Raw genomic sequence first — 27,028 nt, 5'->3', positions numbered from 1 at the left:
GAAGTTGTAGGTTTTATTTTTTTAAGTAATGAAATCTCTCTTGCATGGCACATAGCAAAAGGCATCTAAATAGGCTGACCCAGAGAGGAAGGATTAGAGAATACAGCAGGTCTGTACTGCATGGGCTGTATCATTCTTTGAGAACCGTGGCTCCAAGAGCTAGAAGAAGAGCAGAAAACAGCACAGAGACAACAACTGACTTCACATCCATCTTTTATTGCGATTTACTGCAAAAAGTGAGTTTCTGTACTTTCTCGTAGACTTGCAATACACAGCCAGCAAAGGGTATGAGCTAATTGTTCAATTCCGTTCAACAAGTTCCTCATTAGGGGCAAATTACTTGAGTTTGAAATCTGCTAATTTTCCAATCAGGATGAGTGTTTGCACTTGTGATTTGGAAATAATTAACACATGGTATAACATCAAAAGCAATGTAAAGGCTAATGGCAGAAGGACTTATTTCCTTGGTATGAGAATGGTGTGTTTGGTTTCCTCAGAGGCCTATTGCTTCCCCTTTGGTGAAGGTATCTGCTGTGTAACGTGTTCTACTAATTAGTTACTTTGACTCTATAGGGAGCTGTTTGTTTGTTTTTTAACATTAATTTTGAAAAATCAAACCATTATTTTTTCAGGGCCAGGGGTATTTTTTTATTATTCTGAAAGAAGCTATTTCTCTTGCTGTCAAGTCAATACAGACTTTTCCAGAGTTACTAGCTTCTGTTACCAATAAAAGGAGATCAAGCTGTGGCTTTAGTCTGAGTTCTGCGAACTTAAGAACACAGATTTCCTGGAGAACAATGTTCTTTTCCTTAAAAGCATTCCTGGACCGAAGATGCACTGTGGTATTTAGAAATAAAGGATGTTCACGTTGGACCATTAACTGTGAGGGCAGATCTGTAGGTGGAAGAAATAAATGTTGTAAAACATACACTGTGTTTCTACCTTAAAATATCATTCCAGATCATCGTCACTAACGCATTATTATCAGATAATATGAGCGTAACCAGATATTAGAATCTCAGAGTATCCTGAGTTGGAAGGGACCCACAAGGATCATGGAGTCCAACCCCTGGCTCCACACAGTACCACCCAAAACCAAACCCAATGTCTGAAAGCACTGTCCAGACGCTCCTTGAACTCCAGCACTTGGGGCTGTGCCCACAGCCCTGGGCAGCCTGTTCCATGCCCAGCACCCTCTGGTGCAGACCCTTTCCCTAAGCCCCAGCTGTCCTCCCCTGACACAGCTCCATGTCATCCTTGGGTTCTATTTTTGGTCATTAGAGAGATATTGCTTACGGCAAATGTTCCTGCCGCTATAGCTCAGTGCATGGCACTAACAAAACTCTCCACATTTCTCCACAGTGCCTACAAGGAAGAGGAGTGTTTTGCTCCCCATGGCCAGGCCAGACCCGCTCAGCCTCACTGGATGGCCTTGCTGGTGCAAATATAGTGCAGCCTGGTGACAATCAGGGTGTGACCTGGCCACTGCAAACAGGGAAAGGAGCCCACACCCCGTGAGCAGGCAGTGTGCTGCAGGGCACCGGCGTTATCCAGACTAACCTGCAAGTACGCTGGTTCTGGGCACAGTTGCAGTGACCAGAGTACAGCAAGTAAGCTCTGCCTGCTCACTGCTAATGTGCAGTGCTTCTTGTTGTCTTCCTACCCCTAAAACCTCTCACAGAAAAGCAAACGAGGGTAGGGTGTCTTTAAGTGTCATCTGATCTGCCAAGGCCTTATGGTACCTGCCAGAGGCACTCAAGCAGAAGGCCTGCCTGCAAGGCCTGAGGAGGAAAGGGGCTTCTCTTTCTGGCTTGTCTTTGCTCATGCTCACAGACTTTGATATGGTTGTGCTTGAGGTGTACATGACTCATCAAAGGGAATTCTGTCCTTGGATCAATCCTTGACTTAGGTAATCTGTTTTAACGCTTCCACTATGTTAATTGTTTGGGGCTTTTTCTTAGCGAGTTTGTGGATGGCTTGGATTTCTTCCTTCACAGAACCAGCGTTTTTGCTATGTGTTGCATGCCTGCCAGGCAACATTCACACTGGTGGAAGTGCTCCTCGCGGGTGGTACGTATTTGCATTTTTATTCAAGATGACAATTACTCCCTTTCTCAGTTTTGCTTTTTATAGTTCTTTGCTTATGTATTACCATCTCTTCTGTGATTCTGGGCTGTAGTTCCCATTTCCATCTTTTTTTTTTTCCCCTGTTGCTATTCACCTTCCTACTTCTGTTAATGACATCAGCTGTTGCTATTTCTGTGCTTCAGTAGAAATTGCTCACATCTGAATTGGTTGTTTTGGTTAGAGGCGATATTTTGTATGTCAGATCCCCAGAGCTGTGAGAGCATCTTCCCCTCCCTCCCTCTTAAGGAACATCCCCCCGCTGCTCATATGCAATGTGAAAAAGAGCCTGAGCAGGCAAGCCTCAGAGCCTAATGCATTATGATTCATGGGTTTGACAGGAGATGTTCCTTCATTTTTCAGAACCTATTTATTTTCCCTACGTGTACTATCTCTTATTTCCAAAAAGGATCACATTTCAAGCTCTGGTCAAGTAACCCTTATTTCATGGGAAAAACACTGACCATTTCGCTCCTGTTCTTAATGAGCAGATGCTGAGTTACAAATGACACACTTGGTAGCTGGGGAAGAAGGTGTTCTGCTGTGCCTGTTGCTCTGGGAGCTGATGGGATCCTGCACTGCTGGGGAAGGAGGAACAAAGCTGCCATGTCATCTGTCTGCTTGCGGATGATGCTAAGGAGGTAAAGCTCACCCAGCTCCTTCTGCTTTTTTCTTCCTCCCTTACCTGGAGGATACGGGCTGCTTTCTAGAGGTAACCTCTTCTTTCATGCTCTCCCTCCCTTTGGAATTCTCTTATTTGGGGGAATTCTCTTCTTTAATGACTTGAATGTCAAAATAGCCAGGATATCACCAACATATGCACAACAGGACTGTAACTCTTTGCCCTTTAGCCTGGTCCTTCCTCTTTCCTAGCTGAGAATTCTGCCTTCACCAGAACCTTCTTAAGGGAGTGGCTCCTCTGGCATCCCTGGAGTCCAGCAGCTGTGCATTCACAGCAAACAGGCTCCAACCTAAAAACTGGCTGGTGAAGAGGTTCTTGAGCACAGTTGTTCTAGGGAATCTGCTTTAGCAGGGGTTTGGATTAGATGACCTCCAGACGTTCCTTCTAACACCTGAAGTTCTGTGCAAATCTGTTGGTGAGCTGTTGCTTTAGCTTATGCTTTGCTGTCTGCTAGTTGCACACAAAGCTGGTATCAGTGCTGTAAGAAGAAAAACCCACATATACTAGACAGAGAATGCCAAAGGATGGATTTGGGTGAGTTAGTTTTGTACAAGTCACCATGAAAACAATTTGACTATAATTTTCACAACATTTCACCCAGTTGCCACATGGGCCATAGCACCAATCCCTATCTGTTGCGTGGATTGTCCTGGTGTGAGGTGCTGGCCCTGCACACTGCGGCTTATGTGAGCGGGTACAACCCTTCAGCTCCAAGGAACAAGGAGTAGCTGGGCAGCATGAGGAGCTGGCATCAAGTGAGTGCTGCTGCCATGCTGTGCCTTCAGCTTTGACTTCTATGGTAGAACCGCAGAATCATTTAGATTGGAAAAGACTACCAAGATCATGTAGTCCAACCACTAACTCATCACACCATTCCCACTAACCACATTCTTCATGCCACATCTCCATGGTTTTTGAACACCTCCAGGGACAGTGATTTTACTACCTCCCTGGGCAGCTTGTGCCGCTGCCTCATCACTTTTTCTGAGAAAAAATGTTTTCTAATAGCCAACCTGAACCTCTCCTGGCACAGCTTGAGGCCATTCCCTCTCATCTTAAAACCACATTAGCAGATCACTACAAAAAAAACCTAATTCAATCTTTTTTCTTGTAATGATTTTAATAAGATTTTAAATTGCTTTTGTGGCTTGAAACAGAAGACAACACTAGTGTCATGCCTACACCTCTGTCAACATCCTTGGCCTGTCCCTCTCTTGAGAAAAATAATGCTGATAAATGGAGGGAAATTAAAAGGATTTAGTTTGGATTTATCTTCCTTAATTTTCTAATATTGAAACCACCCTTTGATTTGCGTTTTTGAGAAGACAACTGAAGTACTTTATTAAGTTTAATAGGATTTAGCTAAGATTACTGACCTTATCCCATCCTCGGGCTGACTTCCACTAAGAGTCTGAGCAAATTTCCAGGCACTGAGCAAATTCTTCCCTGTGAGCAGCTACAGCTGCCTGAGATAAGCCTTGCTGCTGATGCTTCCTTTCCATGCTGGTATGCAGTATCTGCTCTCACGTACTTCTATTACATTTTTTTTCTTATTTTCTATCTATATTCTTCTGCCACTTGCAGCTGGGTACCAAATCTGAGAGACAATCAGCAACCTCCAGAGGCTGTGACTCCATCACTTTCCTAGACAGCTTCTTCCAGTGCGTTACCACTCTTTTTGGTGACTTGACCTGCCACCTTCCCCTCCTGCTCCTGTGTGTGTTCCTGTCCTGTGGGAAAGCTGTAGGCAGTCCTCATCCCTGAGCCTCTGAGGGATTTCTCTTTTCCAGCTCTTGGTAATAGGCAGTGTGCAGTGTGGTGTTTCCCTGCCTCTTGCACCTCTTTATAGCTGTCTTTTGTTACAGAATTTGTGTTCCTCACTCTTTTTTTCTTCTTCTGTAATTATTATTATTATTATTTTTAATCAGAGAACACTTCCAGTTTTCTAGGAAAGGTAAAGGTTACATTATGCCAGATGTGACATAAAACTTAACATTTTGAAAGCAATTCTCAGAAATGAATACTTTTTCCCATGACAAATGATCCCCCAAGATGCTTTCAGTGAGCAAAGTACCTCACTTCTTTCCCTGCAGGTAATGCCCATGCTATTCTCATCATGCCCGTTCCCACATCAAGGCAGTATGGCCAAGCCTCCAGTGTTCTGATATGTCAGCAAGTAAAATAAGTGAACTTGGTTACTACTGCAGCTGATACATTTAGCTTCCAGACCTGCATGTGCAGAGGTGCTAACAGCAGGGGAATGGCACCACAAACCATGCTGTGTGATGGGGCTGAGGGCCGCAGCTCTTGGGAGGCTCCAACATGCTGAATGTCCTGCTATATGGATGCCTCTGTGCTGCAAAAATCACACCGGCATTGAAGTTACTGCTGTTGTATCTTTGGCTCTCTCCATCTTGCCAACATGAGGCCCCTTATGGGACTTGAAGCTTTAATAGGCACACCCTTCCCGTGCCTTTCCCTCCATGAGCCTCCGGCTGGTTCCATACCTCAGGCTGCAGCCCAACCCCTGCCCCTGGTCTGTGGGAGCAGCCTAGAGCTATGCCAAAATGTCAGTAATGCAGACAGCAAGGCTTCAAAACAAAGCAGTGCGCTGTACAGATTTACTCCTGTTGTGCCACACTACTTGCCACATGTCTGTGGAGTCACTGTTCCTGCGACTTAGTATGAAATTTTCCCCAACCCTCTTTTTATTTTTCCAATAGCAGTCCTTAAATTTGTCCCTTTCTCCATACTGAATGTTGTCCCTTTAAATGAAAGCTTTTTGAGAACATTGTCAGCAATCAAGGAAAACGTGTATACGTGTATTGTTCCTTCCTCCCTTTTCTTTGCCCCCACAAGAAATGCCTGCTGTGCCTGGCACAGAGATTTGTCCCTCTGCAGTGCTGATGGCCGCAGTACCAGCAGCAGGAGAAGTCCTTTCACAGCAAAATGACATAAGCCATTGCCCTGCCCCATGGTCTGTGGTGCTTGGGGGTCGGAACATTTTAAAGCCATGCTATAATTTGCTTTCTGAGAGGATTCGGTCACACAGAGTGGCTGTTTTAAGCCTTGCTGGTTTGCAGCTTATCGTTCATGTCCGGAATAGGGTGTATAAAAATCTGGGCTCATGTGCCCTCTAGCGAGAGCCGATTCCTTCCTAAACACATTAAAGAGCCACCATCAGACATTGCTTAGCATCCTGGTTTGTTCTCCTTTAAAGACAGCTGGAGAGAGCATTCAGATAGCACTTACTAGTGGAAAAAAAAATGCTTCAGCACTTCATAGTAACCCCTTCTGATAAATAGGGATCTTATGGTCATAGTGATGCATAGTCATCTTATGCAGCTCTGTTTTAGTTGCTGCTCGCTCTTGGCTTTAGACCTTGAAGTGTTACAGTGTGGTGAGAAAGAATGAAAGCAGGGCCAGGAGGAACAGGACTGGCACTCAGACGTGCAACCTCAGGGGTTCTCAAGGGGTCGTTTTTGTTTGCTCACCTTGCATTATACTGAAAGGCTGCAACATTTAAAAACATGGCAGCTATATATAGCATGTAAGTATGACCAGCAAACCACCCAGGGAGGTGTTGATGATGCTCACTGCCAGCAAGGCACCTCAAACATCTCTGTGGGGTTGCTGATCCAAAGAGGAAGTGTCTGCTTCTGGGCTCTTTGGGCTATGGTCCCTCTCTCCACTGATTGTTATCTGCTGATTCTCTGATTTTTTTCCCATGTGTGTTGTGTCTTTGCTCATTTTCTCTGGTATTTTTCCTTTTGAATCCCTGATCTGCTAGCTATTACTGCCACTACAATTTCACTTTTGCGTACATACTTAATTTCACATTTGCACTCATTCTTGTAGCTGGACAACAGTTTATTTACCAAAACTCAGCCCATTTTGAACAGCACAAGGGCACAGAGAGCTGAATACCTGGGCTGCAGGTTGGTGTTTGAAAATGAGATGCCTGTTCCCATCAGAATAAAGCTAAAGACAGAGTGTTACTCTCTGCTGTAAGCCCTAGGCCTATCATAGAATCATTAAGGTTGGAAAAGACCTCCAAGACCAAGATCATCTAGTCCCATCAACCCACAGCTGCCATGCCCGGTAACCATGGCTCTCAGTGCCACATCTACACGTTTCTTGTGCACCTCCAGAACCTCCCTGGGCAGTCTGTTCCAATGCCTCACCATGCTTTCTGAGGAAAAAAATTTTCCTAATATCCAACTTGAACCTTCCCTGGTGAATCTTGTTGCTATTACCCCTCATCCTATCACTGTTACCTATGAGAGGAGGCTGACCCCTCCTTGCTATAACCTCCTTTCAGGCAGTTGTATGGAGTGCTAAGACCTTCTGTGAGCCCCCTCTTCTCCAGATTAAACAACCTCAGTTCTCTTAGCTGCTCCTCATTAACATTCTTTGATTATGATTAGGGCAGGTTAAACTACCAGCTCTTCAGATATTTTGGTAATACCATGGAGAAGTTCAGGCCGATCAGCTCATATCAACACCGGCAGCAGTTTCTGATCCAGCCATTCACTGCAACACATAAAGCCTTTAAGATAAAAATGGTGATACTGATTTCTGAATTAAAAAAAAAAGTATATTCTAGCGGTAGGAAATTTCTCCCAGTCGTCAGTAGGTTGTCCCAGTGGTGGCTACAACAGTCTGGAGGGGCTGGGTGCACCACACTGTCAACAAGATGTGGTGGTTCTGAAGTAAGCTGTAGATTTCAAAAAGAAATGTTGTGGTGGATTCTTTTGGAGAGAACAAAGAGAGGATTAGAATCCACCTTTTGAAAGCTCAGATATATAGGACAAAGACCAAGGTTTTTGGATAGGAGAATAGAAAAGCCCCAGGCATCCGATAACTGAGGGAACCGCTTACTTATCAGAAGCCACACATACAGAGGATGAAGAATGTCATCTTGTTGGGCAGCTGGAAACTGCTCCTTTGATTTGCCAATTAATCAGAATGTACTGCAGAGAAATCAATAAGAAGATAATCTCATTTGCTACTTATTTCTGGCTCATATTTTCACAGGCTTCGAAATGTGCCTTTCATCAGTCATCCACTCTGGAGAGGAACTGTCTGATTTTCGGTGCTTCTGCTATTTTTTGCCTGCAAAATATTCGAAATAGTTTCTGCAGAAGCTATGGGTAGCAGCGGGGGACATTTACTGAAAGGAATTTGGAACAACGAATCGCCAGTGGTTAGAATAAAAACTGAAATGACATTCTGGATGCGGGAGGTAAATGAATATTGCATCTGTGGTCCTTTGGCATTTTGCGTGTATGAGCTGTTCCTGAATAGCTGCATGTGGAAAGCCAGCTGCCTTCTGAAGCCTATGGAAAACGCAGATTCAAGCCCCTGATTCACACTAATGTAAACAGGTGAAGGAGAATGCCTTCAGTTTGTTGAAACCAGGGGTTTAGCTTGTGGTTGGGAAGTTTTGGGCTTCTTCCTCTTGAAAAGGCAGCTTTCAGAATAGAAATGGGGATATAAATCACACTGATTTTTTTCTTTTCATCTCCCTAAATCATATTACTCACAGCACATTAACAGTCTTTCAGCCTGTACACCACTGGGCTACAGGTTCTGTAATTTTAATTACTGGCAATAACCTACAAATCTAACAACCAGTGAAGCAGTCTGTTTTCTCTCTCTCTTCCTAAAAGTTCTGATCTGAGTGCTAGTTTTCAGGACTAGCAATTAGAGAAATACTTAAAAAGTAGGAACTCGACTGAGAGACCAGCCCAGATTCCCTTCTTCCTCTCACCAAAGCTGTTTTTTTTAAGGACTGCATCCTCAGTCGTGCCAGAGCAGCTGGCATCTGAGGGAGATGATTCCTCCCTAACAAAGCAAGCTGGCAGCAGGACACTGCTGAGTAAGCTGGGTAGCAGCGACACAGGAGAATCAGTGCCTGATGAAGGCAGAAGACCTGTGGAGGTAGTTCAGCAACGTTTCCAGCACAAGCAGCTATCCAGGTGTCTAAATGCACACAGAGCAAACTGCCCAGGCACGTACTGCAATGTGTCAGGCCACCTACAGCTCAGACTGGGGCCTTCGTAGCTGACCTGAGGAAGGAACTCTGCTGTGAATATGATTCTACAATGAAAATGTTTGCACTGTTCAAGTTCCTCTCTTTCACCTCCATTCTTCTGATTTAACCAGGGAAACCTGCCCCACCATTTAACACACCTGTTTGCATTTGTGCTGTGATGTGTGTGTTTGCTTTCCTTCATTGCATTATATTTGCCCTTGATTAATGATTAAAACAAAACCATCATGGGTGTTTTAATGCCTCCTTCAGCAGAAAGGAGAGCTTGCAGTAAGCTTGCCTTGGTGACATGACTCTGGTGTCACCAAGAGGGGGCTCAGGGGAGACCTTATCACTCTCTACAACTGCCTGAAAGGAAGCAGTAATGAAGTGAGGATTGGCCTCTTCTCCCAGGCAACAGCAATAAGGATGAATGGCCTCAAGTTGTGCCAGGGAGGTTCAGGTTGGATATTAGGAAAATTTTCTTCTCAGAAAGTGTGGTGAAGCACTGGCATAGACTGCCCAGGGAGGTGGTGGAATCACAGAATCACGGAACTGTAGGGGTTGGAAGGGATCCAGAGATCATTGAGTCCAACCCCCAAATCACTGTCCCTGGAGCTGTTCAGGAACCGCTGAGATGTGGCATTGAGAAACATGGTTAGTGAGCATAGTGATGGTGAACTGATGGTTGGACAGTTCATCTGATCTTAGCTGTCTTTTCCTACTCTAGTAATTTTCTTACTCTCTTTGCCTCTGCCAGCATGGGTGTGGGCTGCTTGGATGTCCAGACACAGCTCCAGGGCTGCTGTAGTATGCAAATCTAACCATGGTATTATGAAAACAAGATCTTTGATAGGAGCATGGAGATTTTTCAGCCATAGCTCTTTGACTTCTTGGGGCAATTATGGCAGACTCCAGTCTTAATGATGTAAAACTATTTTGAACTCTGTAGCAATGGGATGCTCCAGTTTCAATACCATACAGCAGTGTCCAAAATCCACTTTTTCTGCACTGCCTGTTGAAAAAGTAGCAGGAGGTTCAGGCAGATTGTGCTGTTTTAAAGGTTATAAAGCTCTTCTTTCTCCAGGCAATGCCAGTATTTGCCTTTCTGACTAAATGACTGAATTTTGATTCAATAGCTGCTTTGCTCCTAGTGGGAAATGTAATTCAAGCAATAAAACAAGTGTTTACAGTAATGAGATTATGAAAGTTGTTTGTTTTTGTTTATTTTTAATGGATGAGATGGGTACTTGTCTTGATTGCCCTACTGGGCAATGAAAATTCCCTAATCAGTTCAGAGAAAATCTTGACTGGTGCAGGTCTGCTTCTGTTACTTCTTTGTAGTGAGATGTAACATCTCACTGAAGGATTTGTTGTAAGACATTAGCAGTCTTCTCAAGAGAAGGCAGTTTAGGTGGTAACTGACGGGACGGAATACACCATTTTTCAGTTCAATTGAGCTTTCTCATTTAGGTGTCACATTCCTAAATCTGCTTTACATGTTATGAGATTTAAATGAGCTCCTGCAGATTGAGCTCTCTATGCTGGGGCACCCTGAGGTCAGGCTCGTGCCCGCAGCAGGGCACAAAGGTACCCCCAGGAAAGGCAGGAGGAGAGGTGGGAAAGGTGCTTGTGAAAGTGCTCATGGCACCATGGGAGCAGTTGCAAGCCTAGACTAGGAGAATCAAAATTGGAAGGAATTGCAAAGTCCAGCCTTTTGTGAACAGTACTCCATGACAACTCATTACTGGCTTATCTAGAGCTGCTATTAATCAGTGAGTGCCCTTTGGTTCCAAAGCCTGAACGTTCATTAGCAATCCAGCTGGGCAACTTGCAGCTTGCGCCAGGATGGAGATTGTTTCTCAGAGCTTTTTCAGCTTCTGACCTTCCTTGAAATTGTTTGCAGGAGATGTCTCAAGCCATTTATCTATATCATGAGTACTGTTCTTAAGGAGCTCCTTTTGATCTGCTCAGTGTGCCAAGGCAGAATACTGTGCTGTACTAAGCTGAATGTTTTTTAATGTACTCTTCTCCCACGTCCTGCAAGCCTTATGCTAATGTGCCTCACATTCATTTTGTTTTTCTTTTTTAATGGAACTAGATCAAATAAAAAATCAATAAGTTGAAAGCAATACATATTCATATTCCTTGGTGGTAGAACAGGTTGGGACAATAAATAAATACACAAACATTTTCTAAGTTTTTCTGTATGTTAATGCTGAGTACCAATAAACACAAAAATAAATTTCAGCGTTCTTGTTTCATAATGATAGAATTGAAGGATGGTTGATGTTGGCAGGGCTCTCTGCATCCATCTGAACCAAGCCCTGCCCCAGCGGGGAGACCCAGAGCAGGGTGCCCAGGCCTACATCCAGGCAACTTCTGCAGATGTCCAAGGAAAACACTGCACAGCCTCTGAGTGGCCTGTGCCAGCATTCCGTCACCTGCACAACACAGAAGTGCTGCCTGGTGTTCAGAGAGAACCTCTTCTACTCCAGTTTGCACCCATTCCCTTGGTTCTTTCTCTGAAAAGAACCTGGCTCCACCTTCATTGCATCCTCCCTTCAGGAATTTTTAGACATTGTTGACATCATGCCTGAGCCTCCTCTTCTCCAGGCTGAGCGGTCCCAGCTCTCTCAGCCTCTCCTCATTATGGGGGTTTCATCTTGGCTGGAGAACGTCTGTTGAACAGAACTGAAAATGGCTTCTGAAGGCAAGCATTTGGCAATTCTAATAATAGAAAGTCATTTTGATTTTCAGTGTGCTCAAAAATTCAGCAGAAAAACATTAAAACTACATGGATGTCAAAATGTTAATCATTTGAGTGTAAGAACTTCATACTTCGTGTTTGATTGCTTAATGAAGTGTAAAGAGGACCTTGGCCCACCGGTGTTTCTGTTCTTATCCGTACCCATATCTAATCTCTCAAAGCTAATCCATCTCACTACAAGTGTGGAGAACTGTGCTTACTTAGGTGAAATGTGGAGAAAGTAAGACTTCTATTTAGCAAGATCTCAGCACAGGATCCATTTCTCACCTAAATAGTGACATTTTATCACTCCTGTTATCTCAAAACAAACATCTACCAGGAACACTGAAATGAAAGTTTTCTCCCTACCCACAAAACTCTTGGGCTATGCTTTCCTGCTAAGAGTTTGCAAAATGCTGAGTAGGTAGAATGGTTTATATATATGGGGGGGGGGGGGGGGGTGTATAAATTTGTTTGTTTCTCTTGTTAAATTGCACTAATTTTCAGTCATCATTCTTCTCTCTATAGAGACTCAGCAAATTTTGCCAGATGAAACTCTTGGAAAAGCCAGCAGTTGTTGACAACAGGCCTTCAAGCCTGAGTTGAGGTCTGCTTCTTTTAGCAAGATGAGATGCACAGATAAAGCATATGAACATGATATATTTACTTCTTCCTCGGTGTAAGTATTTAAAGATGAATAAAAATGTGGGATTCTCATTTGGCCTTGGAGCTGTGTCCCATTACAGGCCTTGGTCTGAGCAGCTACACTGACATCCAGGTGTGACTCCCTGCTGTCAAAAGGGAGTGGAACCCAGGGTTACGATGCACGATCTCTAACCAAAAACTATTGTGCTGTTACAAACCCAACAAAGGTTTCTTGTGTTAGTGAGGAGATGTAATCTTCCTTTAACGGTTATTTTATTTCTCCTTGCAGAATTTCATCTGTTGGAAGTTATGTTCAGGGCCGACTTCTTAACTCACTGTAAGTAGACACAATCATTTGGTTTGCCTATTTTCTCACTTAGGCTAGTCTACATGCTACTGTTTGGAAAACACTCCCGAAAGTCAAGCAAAATATATCTTGATGCTTACTCTATGGTGAAGAACTCCAGGATCTGGCAAAAAGCAGTATCAACAGAAGGTGCAAATGTACCTTTGAGGTTCACAATATTACAAAGAGTTTAAAGATCATGTTTTACTTGTGGTATGTAAGCCAGTTCAGTTTCTTTACTGCTCACTTGCGAACATGTAATAAATAAACAGAATAAATGTATGAAAAATGGAACAATAAAAGCTTATTGGTTAAGTAAATGCAGAAAAGTGTTTTTCACAGAGGAACGGAAGAAACTACAATCATTAATTTAAGCTTTTCATAGGCTTGGGTTAAGATAAAAAAACGTAACAAATTTATGTGTAAATACATAGAGTAAAAAAGCCTGATGAACACTAGGAATCAATGGTTAGTAGAACATGGCAGGTCAGACAGACCTGATAACTAAAACTGCTGTAATTGCATGTTCATTATATAAGACCTTCTGGTGGAAGTAATGCCTATTGATTTCAGATAAAGCACTTCATATGCTACTGAATTATAAAACTTTTAGCATTTGGTGCATGAAATTCAGGGAAATGTCATAATGGGATGAAAAGGAGACTAATCGATGTGGAGGAACAAAGTGTTGTATCACTGCATCCTCAATGGGCAGAGCTGCTGATGGAACAGAGACTCCTCTCACCCCATGTTCAACTGCCAAGATCTGGGGGATGAAGCAAATAGAAAATGTATTTTCCCTTCCCATAGGCAGGGAGGTGTCTTTGCCTATTGCAAGGGGGTTGAAACTAGATGATCTTAAAGGTCCCTTTTAACCCAAACTATTCTATTTCTCTTTGTCTCTTTCTCGTTTTGCAAAAATGGCTGAAAATTCATTACAAAGGCACTTAGAATTTTAGATTAATTTGTTTGTCTTGTGGCTCAGAGCTACTACTTCTGGGAAGTTAAGCTCAGGAACAGGAATTACACTGTAGAAGATTTTTAACATTCACAAAGTTCCACTATGACAAATGCTTATTCCCTGTGTATCTGGAACTAAACTTGTATACTATGTGGTTTAAAGAATCCCACGAAATAGGTGGATTCTCAAACAAGAATATTTTGATGTTTAATGTTTTGAAGTTTCTGTAAGAAAAACAGAGTTTTTCCTATCATCTACAGTTCTCACTTCATATTTTGCAGCAAAACCAGAAAGCCCCAGGTTCAGGACAGTCCATATGGCAGAGCTGTGGAGACTGGGGCATGAAAAGCCTGGTAAACTTGCTTCTCCAGTCCTCCACGAGCCTACTTGACAGGGTATCAAGCAGTGGGTGTACAAGTATAGATGGGGACAACCTCTGATGAGATTATGGCAATTTTTAGGCAAAACTAATTTTCTTTTTGAAGAACTGAGTGTGTGGAAAACAAATGTTCAGTGTGAAATGAAAGTAAACTACTTTATTCTCCAGCTGAGAACATTCAGAGCCAAGGCAACTCAAATCTGCTCCCCTAAATTGCAGATATATTACATCTGAGGACACGAGAACTGCTGCTGCTGCTGCCGAACGTGGCAAATTTCATGTAGCAAGACCTAGCACTTTTTTAGCTGTTTCCTTGTATGGTCTCTAAAACCTTCAATTTCTGAAAATAGATGCTGAGATGATTTTCCCAGTGGTAAGCTATGCCAGTGGTAAGCTATGGTTACATCAACTCAGTATGAAAGAAATACTTGAACTTCCCCAAGGGGATTACCCAACAAGGTGGTGAGTGACTGCAAAGAAAGAAAAAAGAAACAAGGAGGAGAGTTTGTGTTAGAGACACTGTCTTCTTTCTAATGCCAAACTAGTGCTGTCATCTTCCTTGGAGGAGGCTGACAATTCCAATTTAATGGATCTAGGATATTAGTACAAAATACAGAGATGTATTTCTCGTGTTTGTCTAGTGACTCTTCCCTAGAGTTTGTGCAAGCTGTTTCTGGAAGAGAAGATTAAAATGCAAATCCTTGGAATAAGTGTACTGATTAGATTCAGTTGTCCATATGTTTTAAATGCAGAGTTGTGTTGATTTTATACATTTATAGAAGTAACATTTATAGAAGTAAGACATATACATATGGGGAAGAGGTTGTATTGGTACAGGTCTCTACAACATGATCATAGCTCTAACTCACTTGTTTCAGGGGTCGTCCTTAGGCTACAAAATGCTGTGGCAGGAAGGATATTCCTCTTAGGCAGTTTTTAGGGTTAAAGCATTGTTTCTTTCTGACAAATGTGTGGTTAAAATGTGACTTTTCATCCTTCTGACTGTTCTCCCTGACGGGTTCAGAATGCTCTTCACATCATAGTGAACTGACAGCCACTTGGATAACTACAAATCCTGCTCCAGCCAGGTTCCCTGCTTTCCTTCCCCTAAAATGTACTGGAGAAAAGGGCAGTGTGAAACTCTAATGGGGGAAGGAAAAGAGAGAAACTCCCATGAAACTAAAGGAAAAAGTGTGACTAATGTTATAGTGTTAGGTTTGAGTCGCTAAACTCATAAAGTGATCTCACTGACAGAGAGAAGTAGGAAAAAACTCTTTTTCTCTGTATTTACTCTCAGTTATCTAGTGGCAACGGTTTCCTCTCCTGCATCTCCTGAACAATTTCAAAAGGAAATCACTGATTTGTTTTCCCCAGAGATGAAATCTGTAAGAGCTGTTATGGAATAATGTAGCTTTGTCATTAATATTGAACAAACAGATGGTGTCGTCTGACAGAGCTCACATCACCACACAATGGCAACCAGCCTTACGTACTCCAAATTACTGTGGAAGGCGAGGTAATTAAGAGAGACTTGGAGTTTGTACCCTAAAAAATCTTTGTACTTTCAAGCCCACTAATGATGAACGCTTTTGCAAGCCTTTTTGTTATCTATGTATTCTTATCTACAAAGAAAGAGATGAATTTTCAAATCTCTTAGATTCGCTGAATATAATTTTGATAGTCCCTGTTGTTGCTTTTTGTAAGATTGCTGAGCTCTGCTGTTTAGCTAACTAGGATGTGGAATGATAAATGCAATGACAACCAGCATTTGCTGGCAGAAATAAAGCCTGGTAAAGAAGCTTGGTGAGAAACAGACAAGAATGCCTGAAAAGGTAGGCAATGATAGTGATAGAATCTAATTCAATACATGTGACCCCAGATGTAACGACTACGCTGACTTTAATCTCATGCATTGAGTGTTATCTATCTTCTGACCATTATGAGTAGCAGCCCATTGAAGCTTACCACCTGAGTGCATAAATACCACGAAGAGGTAAAATATTACAAATGAAAACAAGTTTCTTTTCAAGTTTAGGAAAGTTTCATCAAAAGCTCTTATCCCCTTCTAACCCCATGTTTCCAACACAGCTGTACATGACCCACTGCTTTAATCGGCCCTTGCAAACACATAATGGCAAGCAGGAAAACACAGCATTGTTACTGTGAAAAATTAGTTCTGTGAGCAGAAGTAATTTGTATGAAACATCACACTACTATACCAGTTTTTCCCGTGCTGTGTTGGTTGTTTTTTTTTTCTGTCATTTTGTAGAATGTGCTTTGGGACTGTAATTCTCTGTGTGAATTTCCCCAAAATAACTGTTATTTGTTACTGTTATTGATTGTGTTTCAATTGTATTATTCTCAGTGAGTGCTTCTGAACTTTAGGACATAGGGGTACAATAATTTGAACATAGATTCTTTTTTTGTTATTAAAAAATTGCTATGAATCCCATGAAGTCAATGTCTAGAAAACACTTACTAACCATGTTTTCTTAGTTTACGGTTTAACATTCCTCTTCTCCTCCTCTGACACCTATACAAAGAAGTTCATTATGCTGAATCCCCTGCAGCTAGCAAGTATTCTGCAGTGAAGAAAAACAAGCTTTGTTAAGGAGATTATGGCTCTGGTGTTTTAACAATCCAAAATGTTCACTGAGAATAAATCTTAATTGGATAAAACTTTACATGCAAAATCTTTGCTCCCTGAAAATGGAAGCATATGTAACATAAAGGCTGTGAAAGAACAAGATCTGAAAATACAACACAAACGTGACTTCTGAATTGCCTAGATGAAATTTTGCAACAAATTTCTATCAGAACAGGAATGATTCCCGAACTGCTGACAAACACTAATAAATCTAGGGAGACATTTCATTTCTAGTAAGGATATTTTCTCACTACTAGTCATACAAAGGTTCATTCTCCATCCCCGTGACTGCACTGAACTCATGTATCAAGAATACTCACTTATGTGGAGATTAAGCAGCAGAGGCTCCTCCATGCTCACTACTCTAGGGGAGCCATGGACTGGTTTGTAAAGGCATTCACTGGAGCCAGTGGATGGGGCAGGGAGAAGCAAAACAAAGAATCTCATGTTTTAGCAAGGGAGTATTTCTGGCCCCCTTTCCCTCCAGCACTAATACAGAAATGCTAGATGACTCGTGAAAACCAACCACTGAGAGTTTAAAGGAAGGGATCCTAGCAAAGCTGGCTCTGCTAAACGCCAATCTGAGCATTACGCTCAGGTTCCTCAGGAATTTTCTGAGCACAAGTTATGGCAAAGAATTGTTTTTTTACGTAGAAAATACACCCATGTGTTTTGAGCTAGGAAATGAAATGACTAGAAAATGAAGAGTCAGACAATTGACAAAAAACAACAACAAAAAAGGAAAATAGTGAAATGGTTAAAGAAAATTTTGAAGTTTGGGTTTTTTTTTTTTTTGTTATTTCAAAGGTTAAAGATACTTTTGAAAATATTAGCTTGAAAATTATTTTGGGCTGATCACAGTTTACAGTAAGATCCTACCACTGTTTAAGTTCACAGATATTTACTTCAGTGACCATTCAGGAAACAAAGCTCCAAGTAAGATGATTGCAGGAGTTTCTTTTGACCAACACATTATAAATGTTTTAATAAATAGCTATGGTCTCATCTAAACTCCTTACCTTATAGATGAGCTCTGGCTTCTTATTTCTGCTCAAAGCATATTTGCATCATTTCCATTACTTCCTTCATTTTCTAAATGTGAAAGCCAGTCATGCAAATTATTATGGTATCAATTCCATACGCCTTTTCCTCTGGTTACTCCACTTCATTCCACACAGGAGGACAGCTATTAAATCAAACTCTATTTACTATTCATTACCTTATATCATTATTTTCTAAATAATGTCATAGACTTCTGATTACTCCATTATGTACCGCAGAGGGATATCTCAATTTGAGCAGGAATGCTGGTGGTTCTAGGACGCAAAACAACAAACCAGTTCCCAAATAAAATCTCTTTCCTTCCCTTGTAGTTCACTGTAGCACCTTGCACAGTCATTGCACACTTCTTAGACGTTTCATTACATGTGCGAAGTTTCTTGAGGAGACAAAATCAGGAGTTTATACTTCACATCTATTGATCTCGGTGATGTTTTCTTCTTAACAGTTTATGCCCAATTTCTCTTTGTTTGGGCAGATTAAGATCTAGATTTATATGTTTATTGGTGTCCCAACAAAGCAATGTTGTGACATCATTTATATTGGGAAAAAAAAAGTTTGCATTTAAAAGATAACTCACTGAGTAACTCTTGTCTTAGATGTTTTCAAGGCAGAAGTGAAATAACACTAGTATTACTTAAAAATGTGAATGGTATATACAGTCACGTGGCTTAAATTTTGATGGTGTATTATCCTTTGCAGCTGCTAATGTTCATGTTAATTTGGGGAAACATTCCTCTATCTGTAATGCAAAATGACACTACTTGGTATCACATAATTCTCCAACTCATTTCATAAGGAAAGCTGTAGATAAATCCAAACCAAATCCTGAATAGTGTGCATCCAGCAAAAGTTAAAAAACAGTTTTTGTCATCTGCCAAAAAATGTTCCAGAATTGCAGAAGATATTTCATTTTGTTAGCCTTGGTTACACTACATGTTTCTTCAAGGCAGTCATTCCTCTAACCTGCAATTCAAGTGATTTTAAAACATTTTCCAACTATTAGAAAACGATTTGTACATTAGGTTAGGATTTCTCAGTCTCAAATTCTTTAAGGACAGTCACAATAGGAAGGCTGAAGAGAGACCTTCAGTAACTGAAGAATCCCTGTTTCTCTTGGGATTTAGTTATGAAATTAATATTTTCTATATATTGAAGTTTGCATTAAGCTCATTTGAGAAAAAAATAAGGGAATTTGTGACTTGTCATTTCATGAAATTGTCATAAACGTATCTAAAATAATGATAGCAACGTAGCATTTGTTGGTACAATGTAGTTCTCAAATTCCTTGGGTATACTTTTGGATTTAGCAATCAAAAATATTTTTATTCAGGCACATTTCTCAGCTAAGAGTTGACTTTCCAGGAATTACCAGAGAGCTGAAATTTGACAGAGACAGTGCGAGCTCTTTTTATGAGGAATATTGAGCTCTAAGGGATAACCACGTATAACCAAAGTAGGTCTGGTGGTGTGATGTAGTCTAGTCACAGAATAGTAGAATCCCAGAATCACGGAGGTTGGAAAGACCTCTAAGACCACCTGGTCCAACTATGAGCCGTCACACTGTGCCCACGGACCGCATCCCTCAGAGCCACACATGCATCACCTCCATGGACAGTGACTGCACCACCTCCCTGGGCAGCCGTGCCTCTGCCTCACCACACTCGCCAAGAAGAAATTGCTCCTGATATCCAACCTATTCAAGTCTCCTACTTTCAATTCTTTCTCTCAAACTTCTTAAAACTTGCTCTACTGCACAAAATGGAAAATGTCTTTCTTTTGCCATTTCTGGCTGCAGATCCCATTGAATACTACTGCCGAGGCTAAATTTGAAGCTGAAGCTAACCATACATGTAACGTTTCAGACTGATCAAAAGAAGTGGAAATGCAGGAAATAAATCCCAAATGCCACCCAGACACTGGTAATTCAATTTTGCAGAGGGCAGGCAAGTTGCCATGAGAAGAACTGAGGGAACACAGCACGATAAGCACGAGGCTTTGTTCGTTATTTTTAGAACAGAGTATCTCGAGTTGGAAGGGAGCCACAGCGACCACGGAACCCAACTCCGGGTTCCACGGCGGACCACCCACAGGTTCCGCCCTCCCTTAGCACGTCCGCACAGCAGCCCGCGCTTCGCCGCTCTGCGCATGCGCGCCACGCGCCCCGACGGTTGGGGGTCGGGGCTATACGCGTGCGCGGCTTTGCGGGGCGGGGCTGGCGCCTGCGCGCTTGCGCAGTAGGGCGGGGCGGAGGGGGCGGAGGGCTCCCTCCGCTCGCCCCTCCCGCCGGGCCGAGCCTGGCCGGGCAGGGCAGGGCCGCAGAACGCTACGGGCTCCGCCGGGCCGTTCGCTCCTTGGCATGAGCGCGGGTGGCTCCGCCGCCGCCTCCTCAGCGCGTTAGCGTTGCGCCATGAGGCTGTGCGGGGCGCTGCTGAAGAGCCCCATCCCCAAGCAGATCGAGTACTACTCGCGCTTCTCCCCCTCGCCGCTCTCCATCAAGCAGTTCCTCGACTTCGGTGAGCGGCTCGGCGGGCCCGGGGCGGGCGGGGCGAGCGGGCCGGTGTCCTCTGAGGGTCCGCCCGCCTAGATCGGGGCTCGCCCGGAGCGAGGCCCGGGCCCCGCGTCCCGCGGAGGCCTCGGGGTGCTCCGTCACGGCGCGGGGCGGGAGGCACTGAGGGGCTCAGCCGCGGAGCGGGGGGAAACGGGGAGGCGTCGGGGGGAGCGCTTCTCACGTGGGACGGGGATCCGGCGCTGAGCTTGGATATCGGAGTTGTGTTCCCCCTGTGCGGTGATTGGCTTAGCCACAGCTGAAGCACGAGCGTTGACAGCCGTCGTGCTTCAGGAGACCTGCTGGTGGGAAGTTCGTGCTTTAGGAAGCGCCGCTGATGAACAGGTAGCGTTGCTCTGTTGAGTGGAGAGCCGGGTGTGCCTTGTGTTGTTGGAGGGCTGGTTCTGATCTAGGTAACAATGCGCTTCTTCTATCTGGGTCAGAGGTTATTGGCTCCCTCTTCTGACACGAGCGCTGTTTACATTTTATTGTACTATAAATGCTGCAGCTGAAGTAAATTGAAAGGTCATGCGTAACACCACGAGGCTTAATATAGTTCTCCTTCATTCCAGTGTTATATTAAAGATACAGGGGGACAGGAAGGAGGTGTTAAGCCTAAAAGCAATTAAAAGTGGAAACAGTGGCACGTTTATGGCAGTGGCAGTAGTGAAAAAAGGGCTGTAACTACAAAGAGCCAGCAGTGGGGGTGTTCTTGCTGCTATATCTCTGCACACAGGGTGTTCTGCCATTAAAACAAGGCCCAACACCCCACCTTGTCCATCTTATCATTAAGATGATAATCTGACTATAGAACCTCTGCTTTCCTCCTCATGAGTCTGACTTTGCATCCCCACTTGTGCCTTTGCTGCTGTGCTTGCTGTGCCTAGCATTTGTGCTCCTCACAGCGTCTTTCTGCACTGGCACAAACAAAGCCCTGAAACTTAAGAGTATTGCTATTTTAGACCTGACATAAATAATTTATTTCACCACGATGTGACCGAATGTTCAATTTGTAGATTATTGCTGAGGAAGCATTAACGTTTGTGAGGCGTTTGAGTTGTGATTAGAGGGCTGTAGAGGTGTCAGTTTTTATCCTAATAACTTGTGTGTTCTGGGAAAACTTCACTTCGTGGTGAGCATTTCCACCATTTGAAGTTGTCTCTGCAGGACTGTTGGACACCACTTGTGTGGCAGCCTTTTCACAATGCTGATTTATTTTTTGTTTTAACCATGTAGTTTCTGTGTCACTTCGAGGTTTGAAAAATGTCTCTGGATTCTCTAGGTGGAGGTAGTCCTGTTTCTTCATTCTAAGTCTGATTTCTGTTAGCTGAAGTGCAGAAAACAGGAGGGGCCAGTGAGAGCCTGACCAGTGCTGTTCCCTGGATGAGGTCCCAGCTGCCATCCCTGGATGTGCCTGTGGAACACTGTGTGTGATTACAGTATGTTTTAGTGTAGTCATATATCACAAGTGACAGGAAGCTATATGATCTGTCATTTAAAACCTCTGAAGAAGAAGAAAAAAATACAACTATGGTTTAGGCTCCTGTAATCACCATGGGATGTTTTCATGAGTTCATAAGATTAGAAACTGATATTGTGTCTTGCTAAAACTGTCAGCTTGATCTTAATAAGCCTCACAGCCTGCTTACATCTCCATTAACTTTCTCTCTGGCACGTGTGTTTACTGAGGAAACCTGAGTAGGAAGATAAGAGCCGTCTAATCCAACAGGTTAAAAACAGTGCAGTTACTTAACCTGTCCAGCCCTGGGTGTAGATGGCTTTGGATAATTCTAGGTTCCAAGGGAGACCTCAGAGACTTTGAGGAGAAATTTCCAACAAATGCCCTGACGGCAAATGTAGGGACAGCAATTGTGATGTGCTAGGCATGGAAGGCTTGGTCACTTGGCACTCTGATATACAGCGCTGCATCAGGAGATATAATCCTGCTGCCTGAATTATCTGAAAGAGTTCACTGACGGCACTGGACACAAGCGCTCAAGTGAGCAAATATGCCAGGCACGGTGAGATAGTAAAGGTGCAGCTCGATTATGTTTACCTAGTCTGATTGCTTGATGGAAAGAAGAAATTCTGGTTTTAGGTAGCTTCTATGAGCTGACTGATCTTGCATTTAGAAAAAACAATGTATATTTTTTTGCTAAGCTATGTAAATGTAGTGCTTGTGTTACAAAAACATGAAGAGACTTAAAAACCTTCAAACAGGTTTTGAAGAAGAGTAAGCCCTGAGGAGACTTGTGAAGGGCAGTCTGGGATCTTGTTGTCTGATGTATGTTTCTTGTAAAAAGGAATTTGTACTTAGTGTACCGCGCATTTATTTTTGGAAGATTTTATTTTTAATTTCTGTCCATGCAAAACTGTGACGTGGTCTTTATGCTCTTGATTATGTATTGATTGTGTTGGTTTGATTTTTCTCTTTGCAAAATTCTGGTGAGTAAGGGGAGAAAAGCCTTATGTTTCTTGATGACCAAAGAGTCTGTTCAAACACAGTTTATAGCAATGCTCATTAACGTTCAGTTTAACAGCTCTTTTCTTACTGGGTCAGACAAAGCATGGGTTGTATGGAATACAGATGCGTGTGTAACGGCAGTCTCTATTCCTTTCCAATGATAGAAATTTGTGATGCTATTTATTTTAAAAGTTGCTCAGGTAGCTTAATTAACTTGAACTTCTATGAAAGACAGTTTGACAACTTAATAGCTTGTTAATACTGAAGCCCTATGAAGCTAATCAGAAAACAATGCTTGAAGCAGTATCTCCAGCTCTGTATGTGATGCACTTTCTGTCAAGCTTGCAGCTATCTTCATAGCAGCCACAACTGTGTGAGGGGTTACAGTGTCATCACGAGCTTGGGACCTCTGTGTCACAATCGGAGAGCACAGACTGTCTGTGCTGCTTTTCTTTTTCTTTCCTGTGTTTGTTTTCTCTTTTGGAGACTCTTCTTGAATATTGTTCATTTAGTTTTGTTGTTGCAAATTGCATTTTCCTGAGATTCTTGTGCAGTTTGAATCCTTTGCAAAAGAATGACTTGCCATAAATGTGTTTATTATAAACAACTTTAGACCTTGATTAATGTTAATGTGTCATTCTAGGTGTATAGAGACACCTATCATTCGCATGTGACACTTCCCCTCAGACCCTGCCAAAAGAGAGGAAAAAAAACCCAACCCACAAAAAACCCAGCAGAACACGTGGATTTAGATATGTGCTTTTAAACTTGATAGTTGCTCTGGATGTGATTTTGGTGGATTTCCAAGTTTGCACATTCTTAAATGGCCCTGTCTGCTGTAATTGCTAGAATAGCTTTTCTGAAATAAACTTTCAAACAGAAATGTATGTCAATAACATTCAAATAAATGGATCTTGGTATGCTTGTAGGGCAAAACTGCCAGGGGTGGGGAGGAATATCAGTATTGGGGTTATGTGTTTGATAGATCCTCCTAATTTAGGTTTGCCTCACCTGTGCAAAGCGTGCCTTGAAGGACTATAGGTAATCTGAAATAGCCAGCAGTCCTCATCAGCTTCTTATGTGGATAACTGGTCAGTCAAGTATGTCTGGGAAAGAAGGTAAGTAACCAGCTGGCTGTGTCTGTTGGGGAAGGTAACGTTTCTATGTCTAGCAGTGTCCTAGCACTTTAAAAAAAAAAAAAAAGGGCACAGAAAGGCATGAACTTACTCTGCTTGGCTGGTCAGGGCTGGCTTTAAGCCAAGAGCGTTACAGCCTGACTAGTACAGAGCTGTGCCTGAGCTCACACGTTCCATGCAGCTGCGCAGTTCGGGTCCTGTTGTTGACGGTAAACAGCTGATGGTAAAGATACTGATAGAATGCTTTGTGAAAAGAGTGATTGTACTGAAAAGGCTGCTTATAAAATAATTGAGCACAAATAAAGATACAGGTGATACCTTGTGCAGTTCTTTGATTATTCATGAAAGAGTCACTGTAAGTTTTTTAACTAGTATTTTGTGAATGTATGGTGTAATGCTCTGATTATTGCTGCTCTGGTAATGATGTCCCTGAGATTTGTGAGGGGCTGAGGTTTGATGCATACTATGTGCATGTGGAGCTTGTTTAATACCAAAGCTGTCTTGACCAGTTGAGCTTCTATCCCTTTTTTTTTTTTTTCTTTTTTTTTCCTGCAAGTCTCAAACCAAATGTTTTGGATGACTTTTGTAGTTGAGGTTACACGTGTAGCTATTTGTAAGTATGGGTAAAACTTAACAAAAGGGCACTCATTCCTTCTGACTTGTCAGATGTTAATCTTAAATACCATGTAGTTTCTAGCGACACTGGGCAAAAATGAAAAATATATACTTAAGGGAAAGGACAGTGAATCATGGGCTGAGTGAGTCCTTGTTATGGAACATGGCTTGGGAGGCTGTGATTTTGTAGGTTATGATCAAAATGCCTGTGGCAGCTGCTGCAAAAACTGGCACTGAAGCCTATCACGAGGACGGTGATGTAGCAGTCGTACCACAAACATCTACAGTGTGCTGCAGTGAGTGCTTGTGGCTGGGACATGCCTGGAGGTAAAGAGGAACAAATATACAACAGATTCTCCTCATTTTTAAATCTAACTTTCGTTACGAAATCAATTAGTCTGTGGTACCTATTAAACTTGGCCTGTGTCGAGGAAGTTTATAGGCCTGTTCTGAAACTGATAGAAAGAGCAGGCCGGGTACTGGCACTGCTGTTGTCAGTTGTGTGTGCAGTGCTAGGCCAGATTCCTGCAAGTTCTCACACTTTGTGTTGCTGCGTTGGTGGCAGGAGGGCTGTCAGCAATGAAACTGAAAGCGTGCTTAGAAACAAGGAAACTGGGAAGGCAACAAGCAGAGATACACAAACAAGCAGATGTGGGGGTTGGAAGTAGAGGCTGAAAGAAGCTGAGTGGCTTTGAACTTAACTATTAATCTTCTGGTAGAAGGGTGACCAGTACAGGGTTAGTCTACGCAAAGAAATAATGTGTTTTTTTAAAACACAGCTTTAGTGGAGAGGTTTGTGTGTCTGAGGCTTTCACAAAGTTTAGTGCTAGAAGAGACTATTAAATAATGACCTATCATTTATTGCATTGCAGCTGAATTTTTCTCCTGTTGTCTATGCACTGACCCTGAAACCTTATGTTTGATTTTAAGAGCGTCTTCAAAAATAAATTCCCTCTTAGCCTGAACGTTAGCCATCAGTATGCTAACCACTGAATTGAATCAGAAAGAGGAGTTCTGCTCAGACATTACTATCATTGTTTTAATCAGACTGGCTTCAGCTCTCATGCAGCACGTTTGGTACAGCTCTCATTGGGGAGCATTCTTGGATGCCTGGAATTTTTTCTCTGTGAAGCTTTATATGCTGGGATGGAATATTTTGTCTTGATTTTGTAGAGCCTTATGAGAATACCATAACAGAAATGTCTTTGGCTTTTCCCAGATTTTTAATAGTATGCTTCTATGTCTTAGAGCTTTAAATAGCATCCTGATGTGAGTTTTGCCTAACTGTGGAACAGAATAACTTTATTTTGGCTTTGTGTTCACATTAAAAGACTCGATCCAGTGAAAAGCTGGTGGTGCATGCTGAATTGTAAATGTTTTTTGTTTTTTTTTTTCTTGGCCTATTTATTATTTTTTTCTGTATCCAGTCCTTCATTCTGTAGATGTGAGCATGGATGGTGACTTGCTTTATTCTGCTGTATGAAAGGGGGTTTTCTTCCCATGGGCTGCAGCTCAACAAGCAGCTGGGAGCCTCTTGTGATGCAACTGTTCCTTGTAACCTGTTACTATTTACAGCTCTGGCACTCAGTGATATTCCAACGCTTGCCATAACATTGAAGTTTTTTATGGGTCCTGGTGTGGGTTCTTGTGAAGGTCTGCAAGGGTCATTCTGGTTACATAACTTTGTTCAGCTGTTGCTACTGAACTGTGATGTGGTAGGGAGAGATTTATTTGGTGTGTGGGAGTACTGTGTAATATTCCATCCTGGTACCAAATGGGGTTGTTTACACAATTGTCTGTATTGGTCGCTCTTGGAGGCTGCTAGGGATTAAATCTGCTTGCCCAGTAGAGACTTGTTCAGAAATTTTACTTTCATTAATCTAATGCTGGTAGTTGCGTTTCTGGTACTTCAGTTCTGCAAGATTCTCAAAAAAAAAAAAAAAAAAAAAAAAAAAAAAAAAAAAAAAAAAGGAAAAAAAAATAGCGTTGGATTGAATTTGTAATGATTTTGGTTATGCAACAAGTAACTTCATTTTTGTGAGTATTTAAAACTTCGTAAGTCCTGAATTCAGTATTTTAGTATAGCTGTACTGCACAGCCCTTGAGTTGCTGTGGATGGCTGAGCTGCCTTATGCAGGCAATACATTTTATTTTATTTTTGGTGACTCTGGCAAAAGAAATTCTGCATCCAGTAGGTTATACCACTAGCTGCTCTGCTGCCTGCAGGCACAGCTTAGTTGTCTACAGGTGAGCATGCTCCAACAGGTGGGATTCACTGTGGTTTTTTCCTCTGCTCCTCAAGTGGCTGAAGCTTCCTTAATCTGTGTTGTCTTTGAGCTGAACTTAAGTGCTCTGCAGTTCTCTGACTGCAGGTGCTCAGAAGGAGCATATGATGTTACACTGGATGCTCACATGTGCATGTGCTCACACTTTTTTGTTTTTTTTTGCTGAAATTGATGTGGAGTTGAAGCAGCCTGAAGTGTTTAAAAGTGAAGTTCTTGATAACTGAGGAATATTGGAGGATTTCTTTTCTTCCCGTTCCTATAGCTTAACTTCCACAAGTAAGGACGTGAGTAGACACAGTCTTTGCTAAGATATAAGAAATATAAGATGATTTCTGAAAAAAAATAAACTGGCAA

At 42.4% G+C, this 27,028-nt stretch overlaps 1 protein-coding gene across 3 annotated transcripts in view; it reads left to right on the top strand.

The window, feature by feature from the left end:
- The first annotated feature begins 19,863 nt into the window (after positions 1–19,863).
- Positions 19,864–27,028, top strand: part of PDK3 (pyruvate dehydrogenase kinase 3) — a 54,204-nt gene continuing 47,039 nt past the window's right edge. Inside the window, exon 1 of one of the 3 annotated variants that reach the window (XM_048933786.1) lies at positions 19,864–20,142. In XM_048933786.1, coding sequence (XP_048789743.1) covers positions 20,037–20,142 — 106 coding nt within the window. In that variant the 5' untranslated portion in view covers positions 19,864–20,036. Of the gene's footprint in view, positions 20,143–20,400; positions 20,520–27,028 lie in introns of those variants that run through there. The other 2 variants (XM_048933785.1, XM_048933789.1) reach the window with 2 other exon arrangements.

This window comes from Lagopus muta, chromosome 1 (genome assembly GCF_023343835.1).
Source record: "Lagopus muta isolate bLagMut1 chromosome 1, bLagMut1 primary, whole genome shotgun sequence".
Classification (NCBI taxonomy): domain Eukaryota; kingdom Metazoa; phylum Chordata; class Aves; order Galliformes; family Phasianidae; genus Lagopus; species Lagopus muta.
This window is presented reverse-complemented; position numbering and strand designations above follow the sequence as displayed.